The 17,179-nt window shown below is 44.7% G+C and overlaps 1 protein-coding gene across 19 annotated transcripts in view; it reads right to left on the bottom strand.

Annotated features, from left to right (window-relative positions):
* RBFOX2 (RNA binding fox-1 homolog 2) overlaps positions 1-17,179 on the bottom strand; it is a 252,347-nt gene that overhangs the window by 103,263 nt on the left and 131,905 nt on the right. Inside the window, exon 1 of one of the 19 annotated variants that reach the window (XM_054032391.1) lies at positions 10,131-10,561. The exons of the other annotated variants lie outside the window; for them this stretch is intronic. Within the exon in view, the coding sequence (XP_053888366.1) occupies positions 10,131-10,175 (45 nt within the window). The 5' untranslated portion in view covers positions 10,176-10,561. Of the gene's footprint in view, positions 1-10,130; positions 10,562-17,179 lie in introns of those variants that run through there. 19 annotated transcript variants of the gene reach the window in all.

The raw sequence follows: 17,179 nt of genomic DNA, 5'->3' as shown, positions 1-17,179 counted from the left end.
TATCTCAGCCAGATGGCTGATGGAAGCCCCACCCCCGAATGCCTAAGGTAATTAATCAGAGCAGGGTCCCGCCTCCTCCTCCATCCCCGCCTGGCCTGCTGACATATCCAATTCAGAGACACAGAGCGGCCTTTTGGAGACTGCGACTCTGGAAGCCAGTGTGCGCGCTCTGTGTGTGGGGCTGGAGGAAAGAGATGTGTGTGTATATGGACATGTGTGCGCTCAGCTATTGGGTGTGTGCCCACGTAGGCATGCAGAGATGCACCAGGAGGGTAGGCTAGTCACTGAAACAGAACGAACCGGAGAACTGCCCAGGGTGGTTTTCCCCTCAGGTACAATTTCTCTCACACCTGAAGGGCCCACAGCCCTGAAGGTTACAAATAATGTTGCAGCTGGCAATATGAAATATTTAATTACAGTCAGGCACATGCCTACAATGTTGTCTCATATTTCTAATGTGCCTAGATGTTGGTATTTAAGTGACAAGGATTCCCCACAATTACCAAGGCACAACTGCCAATACACACACTTCCTGAGTTGTGTCCCCTGTACGGCCTGCAGAATCCCCATAAACAAATAGGGCAGAGGTGGCATTGAAAACTATCTGATCCTTAAATAATGGGCACATTAGGAAGATGAGAGAAAAATCTAGCAGTGTGGAAACAAAAAGTATTATACGGAACAAAACAAATCTTCAAAAAGAAGAACAGGAGTACTTGTGGCACCTTAGAGACTAACAAATTTATTAGAGCATAAGCTTTCGTGGACTACAGCCCACTTCTTCGGATGTTCTTCTTTTTGCAGATACAGACTAACACGGCTGTTACTCTAAAACAAATCTTCTTTCCCAATATGACAAAATGTGACCCATGAAAGTGAAACTAAAATATTGTCTATGCCCACTTGTACCCATGGTTTCAAACAGCTCCATATTAGGCCAGGGAACTACCACTTCTATTTCACCAAGCCAGCCTGCGTCCTGGATCAAACACAGCCTGGCAACGGGCGATCACACCTGAAAAGCTATTTCCTGACCATCCAATACTTTTACACAGACCTTCCATCACAGAAGTTAAAGTGACTGGATTAGAGATTACACATGAAACTGGATGCGATGCCAAAGAAAAAGTCTGCATTAATAGTATTTCCTTCATACTATGGACATCACTGAATTCTTTCCCAGGCTCCTCCATCTATCTTAGGTGTTTATTTGGCCCCCTTAGCCACAGTAGCTGAGTGCCCCACAATTTTTAACATATTTATCCTTCCAACACCCCATGTGAGATACCATAATCCTCCTTTTACAGAAAGGGAACAGAGGCAGAGAGCAACTGATTTGCCCAAGGTCACACAGGGAGTCTGCAACAAGTCGAGAATTGAACCTAGGCCTCCCAAATCCCAGATTAGTGTCAACCACTGAACCATCCGCATCCTTCCTTATCATTGTACCATTTTCACATCTCCTCAAGAATAAAACCAACAGAGCATCAAATCCCTTCCAAACCACCATAGGCACCGACTCCGTGCATGCTCCGGGGCTGGAGCACCCACTTGGAAAAAATGGTGGGTGCTGAGTACCCACCGGCAGCCTCCCCATCAGCTCCTGCCTGCTGGTGAGCCCTGCGGATCAGCGCCTCCACCCTTCCTCCCCCTAGGGTGACCAGATATCCCAATTTTATAGGGACAGTCCCGATTTTGGGGTCTTTTTCTTATATAGGCTCCTATTACCCCCTACCCCCGTTTCGATTTTTAACATTTGCTGTCTGGTCACCCTACCCCCACCCACCGCAAACAGCTGTTTGGCGGCATGCAGGGAGGCTGGGAGGAAGAGCAAGGACATGACGCGCTTGGGGGAGGGGCGGAGCAGGAAGATGCAGGACGGGGGTGGGGCGGCATGGGGGTGGGGCCTGGGGCAGAGCCGGGAGTTGAGTATCCCCCCGGTACTTTGGAAAGTTGGCACTTGTGAAAGCCACTCCTTTAAACAAAATAGCTTATACCCAAGGCCCCATGCACTCTGATACAATGGGAGCAAATTCCACTGAAACAACCTCTAAATCCTGCAGCAATATTTGTTCATTCTTTCATCCCCATCCATTCACCTTCATGCTAACACACACAATTACGGCTTACGGTTGGAAAATACTTTTTTCTTTATCCTCCCACACTCTCAGGTACATAGGGCATCCACCAGTTTCCACATTTATTTTGGCTTCTGCTGGTCTGTTTGGACTTCTGAGTGTCATGCTGATGCATTTGGCCTCTCTCTCTATTGTTCTTTATGTTTCTTTAGATCACTTTTTTTCTCCTTCCAGGCGGCATCCAAATCATCACTTGATGTGGAAGTCATGTCAGTGGCATCCATAAAGCATGTCCTAAATGTGTTTATCATCATCTTATTGCCATGTTTGATGCTTTAGGTTGGTTTGCTCTACTTAGAATTTCTGACCTTGCAAGAACCTCTTTCCATTGTACTCTGAAGATCTTCTGGAGGCATTTACTTAGAATGAGTTGATCTTCTCTCGGTTGTAGATTTCAATGACTCTGCTCCATATGGAGAACAGACATGATGCCAGTATTAAAAATTCGTATCGGCGCCCATTATGCTACTTTTCCAAATCTTTTCAAGTTTATGAAAGTTGTTTGCTGCTTTTGAGATCTGTTGATATATAACTTTGTGTCACCATCATTGTACATCTCACTCCGTAGATAAGTCAGTCATTTTACCTCTTCTAGTGTCTCTCCATCTATCCTGATGGTTGCTTTTGGGACGCTAATAACTATTATATATATTGTGTGTACACACAGTCTTCCCATTGATAAACAAACCAACCTGTTCGGCTATGCCTGCCAAAAGCTGGGTCTTCTCTTCCATTAAGCAATGTGTTGAACTAAGCAGGACGGTATCATCAGCAAAATGAGGTAATCCAATTGTGCTTTATCACTTGCCTATAAAATTCTTCATTTGCCTTCTGTTGTTACTTTCCTCATGACATAGTCAATGACCAGTGCAAACAACAGTGTTAACAAAATACACCCTTGCTTTATTCAAGGTGTCACTGCAAACCATTGGCTAATGTTACCATCTCTAACTGTACATTCAGCACCATCGTATCGATAACTAATTATTCTAATGACTTTTGCTGGTATTCCATAATATGCCATAATTCTCCAGACACTGTTTCTGTGTACACGGTCAAAGGCATTCTGGAAATCTATAAAATTGATCTTAAGAGGTGCTCGCTGCTCCACACTTGGTTTTATAATATGCCTGAAAACAATATGGTCTGTACATGATCTCAATGGTCTAAAAACTGATTGTTCCTCTGTAAATTGGAGATCTATTTGTTTCTTGATACACTGAAGGATGATATTGCATGTGATTCTTCCCAGGCATTGAAAGTAATGTGATTCCTCTCCAGATGTTGCCATTCGATAGGTCACCCTTCTATGGCAATTTTACTCTAAGGCCTCTCTTCCCCTGGGTTGGGATCTTTTCTTCATTCCATATTCTATCCAAAAACACAAATCTGGAGGGTTGTTTCATCACTTGCTTTGAACATCTCTCTTCCACTATTGTTGTCTGTCTTCTCCAGCTGCTTTCCCATTTTTGAGTTTACTGATGACTTTTCTAATGCCTTCCATTTTAATATCACCTAAATCAATATCAAGCTCTAGTGGTAAGTCTTCATCACATATTTCTAGTAGTTCGCTTGGGCTTGGTCTATTTAAAACAACCTGAAAATATTGTGACTATCTTTTCCTTTGTTGTTCTTCTGTACTAAGAGTCTACCTATTTGCATCTTTCATAGGGCCTCCGGTCTTGCTAAATATTTCTGTTAGCTGTTTGATTGTCTTATACAAGGTAATATGGCCACCTCTTTGGCTAGTATCTTCAGCCTCTCAATAATTTCTAGCAATACATTCCCTGTATCCCTCCTGGCTCTCCTTTCTCTGTCTCATATAGAATTCTGTATTCTTGCTATTTTACTCCTGGGGGAATTCTGCAACAAAAAATTAAAAGTTCTATGCACAATATTTTAAAATTCTGCATATGTTGTCAAAATAACACAATATAATCACACAAGTTTCAATTATTTTTGGTCATTTATTTCAAAATACCTGTAACAATACAGACAGCAAAAAAAGATTCAGGAAATGTTTATTGACAAATAGATTCCTTACTAGGCATATTTATACACAACACTGAGTAATAATTCATTTAAACTACAATAGAGAACCGTATTTCCCACACCCCTCAGAAGCAGTGCAAAGGCTTGGGGGAGTCAGGGGTAACAGAGGAGCTGAGGGAGGGGGAAGTAAATTGCTGGAAAGGAGCCTGGGTATGAACTTGGGAGGGCTGTTGGGTATGGGTGGGAAAAGTATGGAACAGGATTTTTTGGAGGGGGCGGGGGGGGGGGAATTGTTAGGGAGCTTCCCCCATGCAGACCCTGGCTGACCCCTAGCCTCTCCCATTCAGTCATGCCCATCTGACCCGTCCCTATGTATTCCTACACCCCATGTGTCCTTGCACCCCCTGTTCACGTGTTCCACCACCTCCACTCAGATACCCACTCCCCCATCCCCATGTGTCTCTGTGCCCCCAACTCAGCCACTCCCCTGTCCCCATGTGTCTCTGTGCCCCCACTTAGCCACCCCGTCCCTATGTAGCTCTGCATCCCCTCCCGTCACCATGTGCCCCTGCATCTCCCTCCCCTCTGTGGCCCTGTGCCTCCACTCCCATTCAGCCCCTGCCCCAAGTCTGTCTTCTCCCAATAGCCCTAATGAGCCCATGTCTGACCACCATCCCCAGCACTCCACGCTGTCTGCCTCCAGGGCCGGCTCCAGCATTTCTGCCTCCCCAAGCAAAACAAAAAACAAAAAAAGCCGCGATCGGCGGCGGCAGGTCTCATAGAGGGAGTGAGGGACCTGCCACCCCCGAATTGCTGCAGGTGCCGCCCCTCTCCCTTGGCCGCCCCAAGCACCTGCTTGTTAAGCTGGTGCCTGGAGCCGGCCCTGTCTGCCTCCCCATAGCCCCTGTCTCCCCACTTAGCCTAACAGGTGCTGCGAAAAAGGCAGGCTCTCTCTCTTCCCTAGCTGGCAGGGAGCTGCTGCTTTGTTCTATTGCCACAGCGCCCTCTCGTGGGGAAAAGATGGAACTACAGCAACATTTCAGCAGAAGCTTTTTTCTGCACAAAAAATTAAAAATATGCATAGCTCATTAATTATGCAGATATGCAGTAGCATAGAATTCCTCCAGGAGCACTATTTGCTTGTCTCCTCACATATCTTAGCATACATGTGTTTTTGCTTGGTATTACTTTTCTTTTCCACTGCTGCCCAAGTAGCATTGCTAATCCATTCTTCCCCTTTGGATTTCATTGTTACTAGAGCTATCTTTGCACTTTCTAGATAGCACAAACTGAAGTACAGTGTATCAATGACTTTGTTTTCATCTGTTGATTCCATTAGAACACTGAACCTGTTCTTCAGCTCAAGCTGAAAAGCACTTGAGTTTGAATCTTAACTGCACACTGTTGATGCGTGGTCTCCTTTTAACCTTCTTCATCCTCTAAACTGATCTTCAGTTTAGCAATATAAAGCAAATACATTGACCAAAGAGCTGTAAAACCTTCCTAAAATGCAGAAATGATCTATCTGGTTCTTTGTAGTACCATCTGGGGAGTTCCATGAAGAAATATTGTTCCACCTACCACTAGTTATTCACATTTCTATTAATCGTTCACCATTTTGGTTCATGTCCAAACCCCTGCTGCACTTGCCCATAACTTTATTCAACCCATCACTGTTGCTTCCAGCCTTTACAGAAAAATCACCCATAATCACTACCATATCATGTTTATCATGGAAAATACTTATTGGAGTAAATTTCATCTATCATAATTTTTGAGGGGGTTTTGTTGTTGTCACTGTTATTTCCTATATGTGGTCTGGCTCCATTCCCCTGGCCTTGGCTCACACAATGTTGTCCAGGAGACCAAATTCAGAACCTTCTTCAAGTTTACCAGTGAAAGCAGGGATTGGAAGGGGGGAGAAAGACATGACATCTGTCTCCTTGGCTTCCTAGGTTTCTGCTGCTGCACTGTTCTTCAAGCTGCCTAGCTCACCAACCTACACTACTTCTGGGTGCTCTGGCTTCCCCACCATTACTGCTTGCTTGAGTGGAACAGTGCCTGAAGCATGTACTGTAACCCAATTACCTCCCTCTCACAAATAAAGTTGGAGAGCAAGAGGCAGCTGTTGGCAGGCACATCCCGGCAAGGCAAGGAGGCAGAAAACAAAATGTCAGGGGGGCAGTTGCAGGAAAATGGTGAATTCTATGATATCTTGGAAAAGAACCAAACTCCATGGCTGCGGAACTCTTGAGTCTGAGGGCCTTGACTGAGGTGAATAGGGCAGTTCATGCCTCTCAAAGCTATTGTTTCAGGATGTCTGCAGACTCAAGCATACAACATTACACTGGTTTATACTTCGTTTGGATTTCCAAAGTTCTCTCTGCAATTGTAAAGGCTAGAAACAGATTTTCTTTAAAAGAAAGCTCAGATTGTGGAGCACAATTTTGGCAGTTATCTGTAACCAGACAATCTTACCTAAAATTAGAAACTCAGCCTCAGAATTTAACATTTCAGCATAACAAATATTCCCCAAGTTCTCTGCCTCAGGCAGAAGCTTGAGAGAAGAGATTGGCTTAAAATGGGCTCTACTGAATCAATAAAAAAAGTGTACTCCAAAATCAAAAGTCCTCTACTGAAAGCACCTTGCTGCCAGTCCCCAACATTTAAAAAATGTTAACATAGACACTTCAGCTGATTTAAAATATCGGGAAGGAACAGAGAGAGTAAGGCGATTTCTTGGTTAACCAGGCCGCAAAACACACAGGGATTTAAGGGTCAGTATCACACTCTGAATTGAACCTAGAAGTGAATAGGAAGCCAGTGCAGTCTGTGGAGCACTGATATAATATGCTACCTATGGCTATATCTGCTAAATAAGCAAAAAAGGCATATTCAGCACAAGCTACAGTTTCAAAGTGCTTCTGAACAGTCGCCTCATATACCATATTGCAATGTGGAGGTCACAAAAACACGGATAACTCAGCCAGAGAAACGGTTACATTCAACATGTCTGAGAGAAACGGTTACATTCAACATGCTAGAGATAAAGACACTTCCAAAGAAACACCACCACTGCAAATTCTACAAAGGGAATGGGGGCCAGACACCACTGATAGGAATAGAAACAAATCCAAATCAACCGCCTACAAATATTAAGGGTACTTGGTTTTCTGTGTACAGTCCTGTGTGAATCACAATTCACCATACATCTGTCCAGAATACTACCCAGGAAACCTAGAAAACAAACCCTGCCCCACTAAGTATAGTCAGCCTCCCAAACCCAATAGCCAGCTTGACTCGTGCATTTACTCTACTGTAACTCATAAGTCCATGATAGCTTGTAGTACACTGCAATAGATAAATCACAAGTATCGAACAAGTGAGGCGATGGTCATTTTTACAGTCAACTCAGAGACAAAGGTTCATGTGGTGGAGCCATTAAAACAAAGTGGTGGCAGCCCCAATCACCGGGGCAGTGTCATGCTTTTAATTCATTTAGATTTTCATCTTACAAATTTCTAGAGATGTTTGCTAACAAAACCAACCTCTGAAAACAACAACTGCTCATAACCCTGTTGTTCAAGTGCACTGCATCCTGTCACTTCCTTGGTACAACCACTTTACACATGCACCAGAACAAGGGGCACGCCCACAGTGGAGCCCAACTGCTGCCTTTACCTCTTACCCAAATGAACACTTCACAAGCTAGAAACTCTAATTCCCTTGTTTGGTATACATCCACCCTATCTACCATCTCTGCTCCTCCCTGACTGAAGAGGAATGCCACCCAAGGGCCAATGCGCTCTCTGGTGTGGCAAGAAAGGAAGGTTCTCTTTAGGGGTTTTGACCAATACAAACAAAAACAACATGTCAAATAAGAATCTAGTATAGAATTTCAAAAGCTTCGAGAAAGCTGTGGAGGTCAGGATCAGGCACACTAACATAGTCATTTCTCCACTGTGCTCTGCTGGAACCAGCAAGGGAGAACTTTATGTAAGATGAACAATGAAAAACAAGATCCATGGGATAAGTGGGTTTCATCCATTCACTCTGGTGACCAGGGTTCAAATACTGCTTTGTAGTCAAGTAAAGTAAGATTGGTAGGCCTCCACCTAGCATCTCATTTGTGCAAGCCACAGAACCACAACACAATTTAGCATAATTGGCTGCGGCAATCAGTCTCTACTTAGGAAAAACCCCAGGTTGAAAATACTGGGGATGCTGCTAGATGTGATAGAAGTGCACAAGCAGAGCTGTGTGGGAAGCTTACATAACACTTCCCTCCCCTACACCCGGCTCTGTATTATCAGGTCCTCATTTCCTAGTCACCAAATTTATTAAAAATTTAAAAACCGAAACAAATCATATCTGGATACAAGCATGAATACGATACAAGGTACTTATAAGTTCTCATGATCTTGTGTGCATCTTGGTGCAAGTATGGGTAGGCGTGTATGCACTCAGAACTTCATTTTGGTGTTGGATAAACAGCATTCTAAAATAACCATGGGGAAATTTAACCTGTCTGCCTCCATAGTGGCTAAACAGACATGCTTTGTTGTCCTACAGGGCCCTGCATTACACCGGGGCATTTCCACCCAACCTTAAATTCCTTTATAACCTCAATGCACTTGACGACTTCCATCAGCCCATGTCATTCAATTCCAAGGGAAAGAGGGTGGGAGGAGAATGATTCAACTGCAGGTGACAAAGGTGAAGTCAGGCATTGAAATTACACTATGAACATTAATAAAGCAAGGGCTAACCTTTGGTTTGGATAACTGGTTTGCAGTTAAATTAGCCACCATGGTTGAAAGGCTAATATACCATAGATAGCAGATAGAATCAACTGCTGCTCTCCCTTCACTCCCCATTTCTTTACTTCAAGTGCCCCCAGGGTTAGTTTTAATTTTTCTTTGCTATCCCGGTAATTCCCCCTCGGTGGAGTGGAAAGAGAGCACACACTTCGATTTTAACATCCCATTACGTACATTTCTGTGCTGGCTCAAACTGAGATGGAACAAACCTGCCAGCTGGACCAGAGCCAGATAAAAAGTTTCAAGTGCAAAGAACCACATTTATCAGGGACAAATCTTAACAACCAAGAGAGAGACTTCTGGTGGTGGATTCTTTTCACGTAGCGTAATAAGAACCCCAATGCAAAATAACCTAACAAAAACACTGACTATTCAGTGGCCATCTGGGCATTGTCAGGGCACAGAATCTTCACCCATTGTTTGTTTGTTAAATTTTGTGGACGAATTTAGTGCTTGTGAAATTGAAGGGCGGCTGGAGCTGGCTAGATAGGCATGGTACAGAGTTTACCATTCTCCACATAGCTGTGCCAAAAGCATCTCAGTTCTGACCTTCTGCTTCAGAGCTCTTCAGGCACACCACAGGTCTGAGTAGCAGTACTCATTGATATTCCGGGCCCCGGCTCTTCCCTGAACACAGGACATGAAGCCTGTTTTAAAGTGGACAAATGTCCACTAAGTACTAGCCTGAAACCATCAAGTTATCTCACCTACAGCCTAATGCAGACTTTAACCCAGTTCTTCAGAAGTGAAAGGCGAATGCTCCACAAAGCCTAACAAAATCTGGTTAGTTACAAGTGAGGGGCGGGAGAAACAGCTCCCTCCGCTGCTTGCCATCTCTGAAATGGACTGCCGCCAGATGATGCAATGACTCACCCAATAAGAAAGACTCAGTTCACAGAGCATGAAGGTTTTATCAATTCAAAACTGCATCTGGAACAACTGAATCTCCAAAGTTTAATGCTAAACCCTTTAACAGGACCCCCATGCGGTAAAGCTCACAGTTCATGCTACAGCAAAGCTCAGTGCACAGCCCCTGGAAAGCTGAGGCCCAATTGGCATCACGTGGAGGAGCAGAGCTTAGAAGCCTATCACCCTTCCATAAAACACACACCTAAGCATATCTCAGGAATAAATGGAAAAGATGAAGAGGCTATTAATTTGTAATTGTTCCTGTGCTTACCTGGACAACTGGGTATTGATAATCCATACAATACACACCATACATAGCCAAAGATTCTCCAATTAAAGACCAGCTAGACAGAGAACTGGAAGCTCCAAATCTGGGTCTCCGTCTTGCAGTCTTATGCAAAGGACTCTGGCAGCACTGTGCAATGTTTGGCTCAGGACTCTGGGTCTACTCAGGTTGATACTGGCTCAGCTGAAAATGAAAAGGAGCTGCCTGATTCAGTTCAGATCAGCCCCCCTCTCCAGTGGTATCCAGCACTGCAGAGCCAAAGTGCACAGGGGCAGAGAGGAGGCTACTAAATTAGGATTCCTGAACTGAAAACTGAATCCTCAGCTGACAACTCTCCTGGAACTCAAGAGGGGAACATAGGCACTTTGCAGCAACAGACAGAGATGGGAGGAAGCAAGCAGCATTTAGGAAAGGGCATATGTTCTGGGCTTTAGGTGCGTCAGAAGGAAAACTCCCAATCCAGGACAGGGAAAAGCATATGGGACTGTTTCTCCCCCTATTCCGAGACCCTTCTTAGTGTCCTAGGCAGGGACAGGTGCTGGGATTAGCATAGCACAACTCTTTGGTGATGCAGAAGGGGGGAGAAGAGAGAAGCCACATTGATATCTGCAGTGAAGGGATCTCTTTCATGGCAGAATACATGCTTGTATCGTTTAACACCTCTCTCTCTGCATTAACCCAGGCGGAGACAGCTGCCGGAACCAGCACTGGGGTGGGGCGTGTGTGAAGGGAATGGGGCCCCAGCTCTGGGGCAACATGAATCCACTGAGAGGCCTTGAAACATGCAGAATGCATGCTCTCAGCTGTTCCAATCAAACTTGGGAGGATTAACTCTGGCTGTCAGCAAAGGGGATAGTGAGGGGTGGGGAAGCCGGCTAGGTCTGGAAACCCAGTTGCTCTTCCCGTTTTAGGAAACTCCCTTAAACTTTTCCAAACGCACACACATTCCTACAAAAGGATACTGGATGTGTAACTGACATGGACAGATGCAGAGTTAATCTGACAAAGGCCAACAGGTTCAGAAGTTCCTTTTAGAGCCCTGGATGCCATATGTGTTATCTGTAACCTGAGACCTGACCAGTGATTTAGAAGACAGAACATGGCCTGAAGGGGAAGGGGGGGTGGGGGGGGAAGAGAGAGAGAAGGGGACACCTCCAGCAACAAAACACATGAAATTTCACTGAGTTCTACTCAAAATAAATAATCTCAATTTCAGACATGAACCCAATGGTTCAAAGATTTGGTTAACACTTAGAAAATAGTGAACAATTCCAAACTGCTCTTTGACTCCATGAACCCTCAGAGGTCAGTAACGGTATCCTTCACCTTGGAGGTTCAAAAACCGAGAAAGCTGAGGTGATCAAAAGCAGGGTCTACCTCAATTCCCGCTACTGTTTTAACTGGCTATGGATTTTTTTTCTACACTTCTGATCTTGAACTCTTATGAAGCATTGCTGTGCCCTGTTAAATAGCTGCTATGTCCTACCTCTAAGGTGGCTGCATTTCCATGACTGGTGAAACGATTTCTGCATGATAGTTTTCATAGTAGTGACCACTATAGTTAAGGATTAGAATGCATCTCTTTATTTCCATCCTACCCTGTGTTTCAAGTATCTTATTTATCCCAAAAAAACCTCAATTCAATTGATGAAGTTATAAACTTTGTATCTAGCATATCAATAACCCTTCTTGCAAAGCAGAAATCAAGCTAAGTTTGAAGAAAATTGACTTCTTATTTTTAAAAAGTTATAAAGGTTTAAAATACTTGATTTATACAACACAATTTATGTGCATGGTGCTTTATAAATTGGATACTTTGAACATATCTATGCAGAGAAACATTTTTCATTCAGTATTTAAGTGCACCTTAATCTGAAAGTGCCATAGAACGATGGGTGCCCTCACACATTTGACAAGTGCTTTAGCTTTAAAGCACAGGGGATTTATTTACACTACACTTTTTTGTCAAGTTTCCCACTGTTGCTACCACAAGTGCAGCTCCACTGGTGGTGGTGATAGGGCTGACACAGCTTCTGCAGCTGCTGGCATTTTAAGTCTCATGTTGCCTAAACCACACACAGCCCTTCTACACAACACAGTGCTTAAAATATTGGCAGCCACTGGTATCTCTTCTACATTTGTGCTCCCACTGCTGCTACCACCAATGGAGCTGAACTAGTGGTAGCAATGGCGGGGCTTTTTTTTTTTTTTTTTTTTTTTTAACTAAAAGGCCTCGGCTACACTACATTTAAGAATTTCACCAATAGCATAGGGTTACCATTCGTCCGGATTTACCCGGACATGTCCTCCTTTTGTGTGCTAAAAATAGCGTCCGGGGGGAATTTGTAAAGCACTCACAATGTCCGGGATTTCCCCCTCCCCTGGCAGAGCAGAGCGAGCGGCTGGGAGGGCTGCAGGAAAGTCCCGGGCTGGACTCCGGAGCAGCTTCCTCCTCCCACCCCCCCCTCCCTGCATTCTGAGCCGGCCGGCAGCTCCTCCTCCTGCAGCCCGCTCCGGCAGCCCTGTGCAGGGCCAGGGACCGGGTTTTGTGTTGTGCTGGGGAGCTCAGCCATGTGTCCGGCTGGCACAGAGCCCAACACCCTGTTCTGAGCAGCAGGGTAAGGGGGGGCAGGAGAAGGGACAGGGAGGTTCTGGAGGGGGCAGTCAAGAAACGGGTGGGGGCTTTTGGAGGGGAGTGGAGAAAGTTTTGGGCAGTCAGGGTACAGGTAGGGGGTAGGGTCCTGGGGGGCAGTTGGGGGGGGGTCTTAGGAGGGGGCAGTTAGGGGACAAGGAACAGGGAGTCTTAGGTAGGGGGTGGGGTTCTGGAGGGCAGTTAGGAGCAGGGGTCCCAGGAGGGGGCAGTCAGGGGACAAGGAGCGGGGGGTAGGGGGCTGGGAGTTCTGGGGGGGAGCTGTCAGGGGGCAGGAGTGTGGAGAGGGATCGGAGCAGTCAGGGGACAGGGAGCAGAGGGGTTTAGATGGGTTGGGAGTTCTGGGGGGGGCTGTCAGGGGGTGGGGAGTGGTTGAATGGGGCGTGGGAGTCCCAGGGGTCTGTCTGGGGGTGGGGGTGTGGATAAGGGTTGGGGCAGTCAGGGGACAAGAGGCAAGGAGGCTTAGATAGGGAGTGGAGTCCCGGGGGGCAGTTAGGGGCAGGGGTCCCAGGAGGGGGCAGTCAGGGGACAAGGAACGGGGGGAGGGTTGGGGGTTCTGGGGGGGCGGAAAGGGGGGGGGGCAGGGGCGGGGCTAGGGCGGGGCTCCTCCCGTCCTCTTTTTTGCTTGTTGAAATATGGTAACCCTACAATAGCATAACTTTAAAGTATTTTAGCGCTGAAGGGATACCATCAACATTATCATTATTATTTATATTCCATTAGCCTATAGAGGCCCCATCATGCTAGGCATCATACAGAGTAAGAAACCATCCTTGCCCCCAGAAGCTTACAACAGAACCCACAATAAAATAAAATCAATTTTTAAAATGAGTTAAAAGCAGTTTCAGGTATTATACCTGCCCCCGAGTGCCCCACTCCACAAATTCTGGTGGTTATATGATCACATTTTCCTATTTTTAAAAAAATGTTTCCATTCCCATAATTGCTGTGTGAAAAGACCTACCTAAATAACAGAGGAACCAATTGGTTATACAGGGGGAAACAATGAAACTTACTATCCATAAAATGCTGTGAAATGGACAAAAAACAAAAATGAAAAAAATAGAGGAAACATTTTTTTCCTCTAATCTTCAGTATTACTTGAACTATAGTAGGTAAATAACTCCAGACAATGTTTTAAAGTTGATTTTTTTTTTTAATGCACTTAGGCTTGCTAGCATTAATTCACTTAGGTGGCACTTCAGTGATGAAGTGGTTCCCCTCCACCCTCAGAAAAGTACAGCTAAATTACAAATCTGTTTTCAGATCATTGCACCAAGCCACTATTCTCATGCACAAAAAAATAAAAATATGCACCGTTTATTGACCAGTATCAAGCTACATGGACTCCCATTCTAGAAAATGCTGTTTTATAGGGCTATTCATCATGGCTGGCTTGTTACTGTAGAGTTGCTTGTGAGCACTGGGCCAATGGCACAGACCTTTACTGGGGGAGATGGTGGAGGGAGTTTGTTAAATGTTGTGCCTCCTAATATCAAAAGTTACACTTCGCACTTTGAGAAGAGCCAGAGGCCCCAACTACATTACCATGTGACACGCTAGGAAATGGTTTTAAAACAAGAAAGGGAAAGAAAGAAAATTTTAAATATTCAGGTGACATGATTCATGACACTAGTGTGGTTAGATAACTTTTAAAAAACCCTGGCCTTGATCCTGCAAACTCTATGTGAGTAAGATGATGAGTACTTCCTATGGGTTACTCACATGTTTGTAAGTGCTTTCAGGACTGCAGACTATTTTTAGAAACTGTAAGACCAGGGCCCTCTCTGCACTGGTCAACAATAGGTCATTTTCTGATACACAATCAAATCAGATCCCACTCTCCTTCCCCAAAACTGGGCTGCTGCAGTAAGCATGGCCAAACTGTTTTCAGCACTGGCTACGGAAAGCATGCTAAATTACAAACCAACATAAGTTAGTAATTACTGTATCCACGCTTCTGGCACAATCATAGTAGCTGAAATAATTTTCTACAGAAGTTTTTAAAACAGCTTCCTAACACTGCATAGAGATTGTGATATTGACATGGCCAAAGAGACAGAGTGCATACAGCATCTGGGTTTTTTTCTGTGTTGCACAATGATCACTCCATACTGATCTTTACTTAGTAAATTACATCAACACACCAACTGTTTCACAGTAAACAGAATTTAATCTTATGTTTTATGCTAAATTCTCTCCTCTGGAGATAGCAGAATAATCCTTAGCCTCATCTTGTATTCCCACTACAGACACTCTCCCCTCCACGTATTCTAACTATGTTCATGTTCCCTTCATCCCAGGAGGATTGGCTGGAGCACTTCCTCACACCCACCCAAACTGGCATCTTTAATAACTAGACAATTAATGCACCTGCTAAACTGGGTCATGAGAGCTCCAGTGAGGAGCTTGGAATATGTTTATGCTTTTTAAAGACTAGGGCAATGTAAGAAACAAGCTAGCAAGCAAGGATGCAAGGGGCCTAGTCAGCTCTTACAAGTGTTAGACAAACTGACTGGGAATAAAATTTCCAGATAGCACCTTATTTAGGCATTGTAGGTCCCATTCCATATCAATCAGTGCCGTATTATTGTCTAGGCCGACAAGGCCTAGGCCTAGGGCGGCAAATTTGCAGGGGCGGAAGCTCCCCTCCGCGCCCCGCCCCCCTGCTCCAGCTAACCTCCGCCTCCTCCGCAAGCACGCTACCATGTCCTGTTTCTCTCCCCTCCCAGCGCTTGCACCGCAAAACAGCTGTTTCGCAGGGCAGGGAGGGAGGGGGGAGGAGGGGGAAAGCCGCGCGCTGGGGGAAGAGGCGGGGCCGGGGGCGGGGATTTGGGGAAGGGATCCAATAGGGGAAGGGAGGGGGTGGAGTTTGGGCGGGGACTTTGGGGAGGGGGTTGAAATGGGGGCAGGAAAAGGGCGGAGTCGGGGCAGGGCCAGGGCAACAATTATTTCCCGGCCTAGGGGCGGCAAAATTATTAATCCGCCACTGGTATCAATGCAAATCATGTGGCCTGTGCGTGAAGGTGGCTTTTGCTAGGCCAGAAGGTGACTTAGTGAACTCATGCCAGGACTACACCTCATTTGTAGTGCAGGGCTCCATCTCCTGGGCTAGCAATATACTCACTAGACTGCTGGGTGGAAAAAGGAAAAACTTTTTCTCAAAAATTGTTATGAATTTTTCTCCTCCCAATTTTGTCAAAAAAATGTTTTGATGGCAATCTCCTAGCCAGCTCTAGTATCCACTAAAAACTGTAGCAATTAAGGTAAGCCTGACTGTATCTGGCCCTTGGGATCATACACAAAAGTAGAGAGGATATAAAATTAAGTACAGCATACATCAGGAGGTGTTCAGTAGTACGGGGCAGGGCACAGAGCCATTTGTAGCTCTTCAGCCTCAATCTGAGTATCACTGGTTTAGACATTCATGCTAGCCGCGTTGCCTTTTAGTATTTCTTTTTGAGAGAATATGACAGCAGCAACAAAGGCTTTGAAATAGACCAAGCCAAAATATTTTTTTCCCTTTGTTGTGATAGATCTAGCAGCTTCCTTTCAGGCATCTGTGGACCCTTAAATACAGAAGGCAGAGTGGGCATGTCCTTCTCTAATACAGTAGAACCTCAGAGTTACGAACACCTCAGGAATGGAGGTTGTTCATAACTCTGAAATGTTCATAACTCTGGAAAAAACGTTATGGTTGTTCTTTCAAAAGTTTACAACTGAACACTGACTTAGTACAGCTTTGAAACTTTACTATGCAGAAGAAAAATGCTGCTTTTAACCATCTTAATTTAAATGAAACAAGCACAGAAACAGTTTCCTTACATTGTCAAATTTTTATTTTACTTTTTAACTTTCCCTTTATTTTTTTAGTAGTGTACATTTAACACAGTACTGTACTGTATTTGCTTTTTTCCCCGTCTCTGCTGCTGCCTGATTGCGTACTTCTGGTTCTAAATGAAGTGTGTAGTTGACCCATCAGTTTGCAACTCCGGTGTTTGTAACTCTGAGGTTCTACTGTACTCCCGTTTCATTCTCACTCTGAGACTAATGGCTGCACAACATGAATATCCTCAAGGGGAATGACTCTCTCAAAGGTGTTTTGAGCTCCTAACATGCAGATTCATGACAGGAACATTATTCTCACATGAAATACAGAACCTGAAGCCTGTGCATTTCTCCAAATCCACCTGAACTGGATTCCACGCTAATCCTATTAAAACTAATCTTAAATCCTTATTTAAATAACTATCTAAGAATAAACTGTAATATTATTGGAAGTCACCAGATGGCACTATTAGAGATACTCTAACAAAATCTTTTTAATTGAATGAATAGTAAGGTAGGGCTTGTCTACATGGGAGATTTTTCCAGTTATACCAGA

This window comes from Malaclemys terrapin, chromosome 1, assembly GCF_027887155.1.
Source record: "Malaclemys terrapin pileata isolate rMalTer1 chromosome 1, rMalTer1.hap1, whole genome shotgun sequence".
NCBI lineage: Eukaryota > Metazoa > Chordata > Testudines > Emydidae > Malaclemys > Malaclemys terrapin.
The sequence above is the reverse complement of the archived record's forward strand: the minus strand, read 5'-3'. Positions and strand labels throughout refer to the sequence as shown.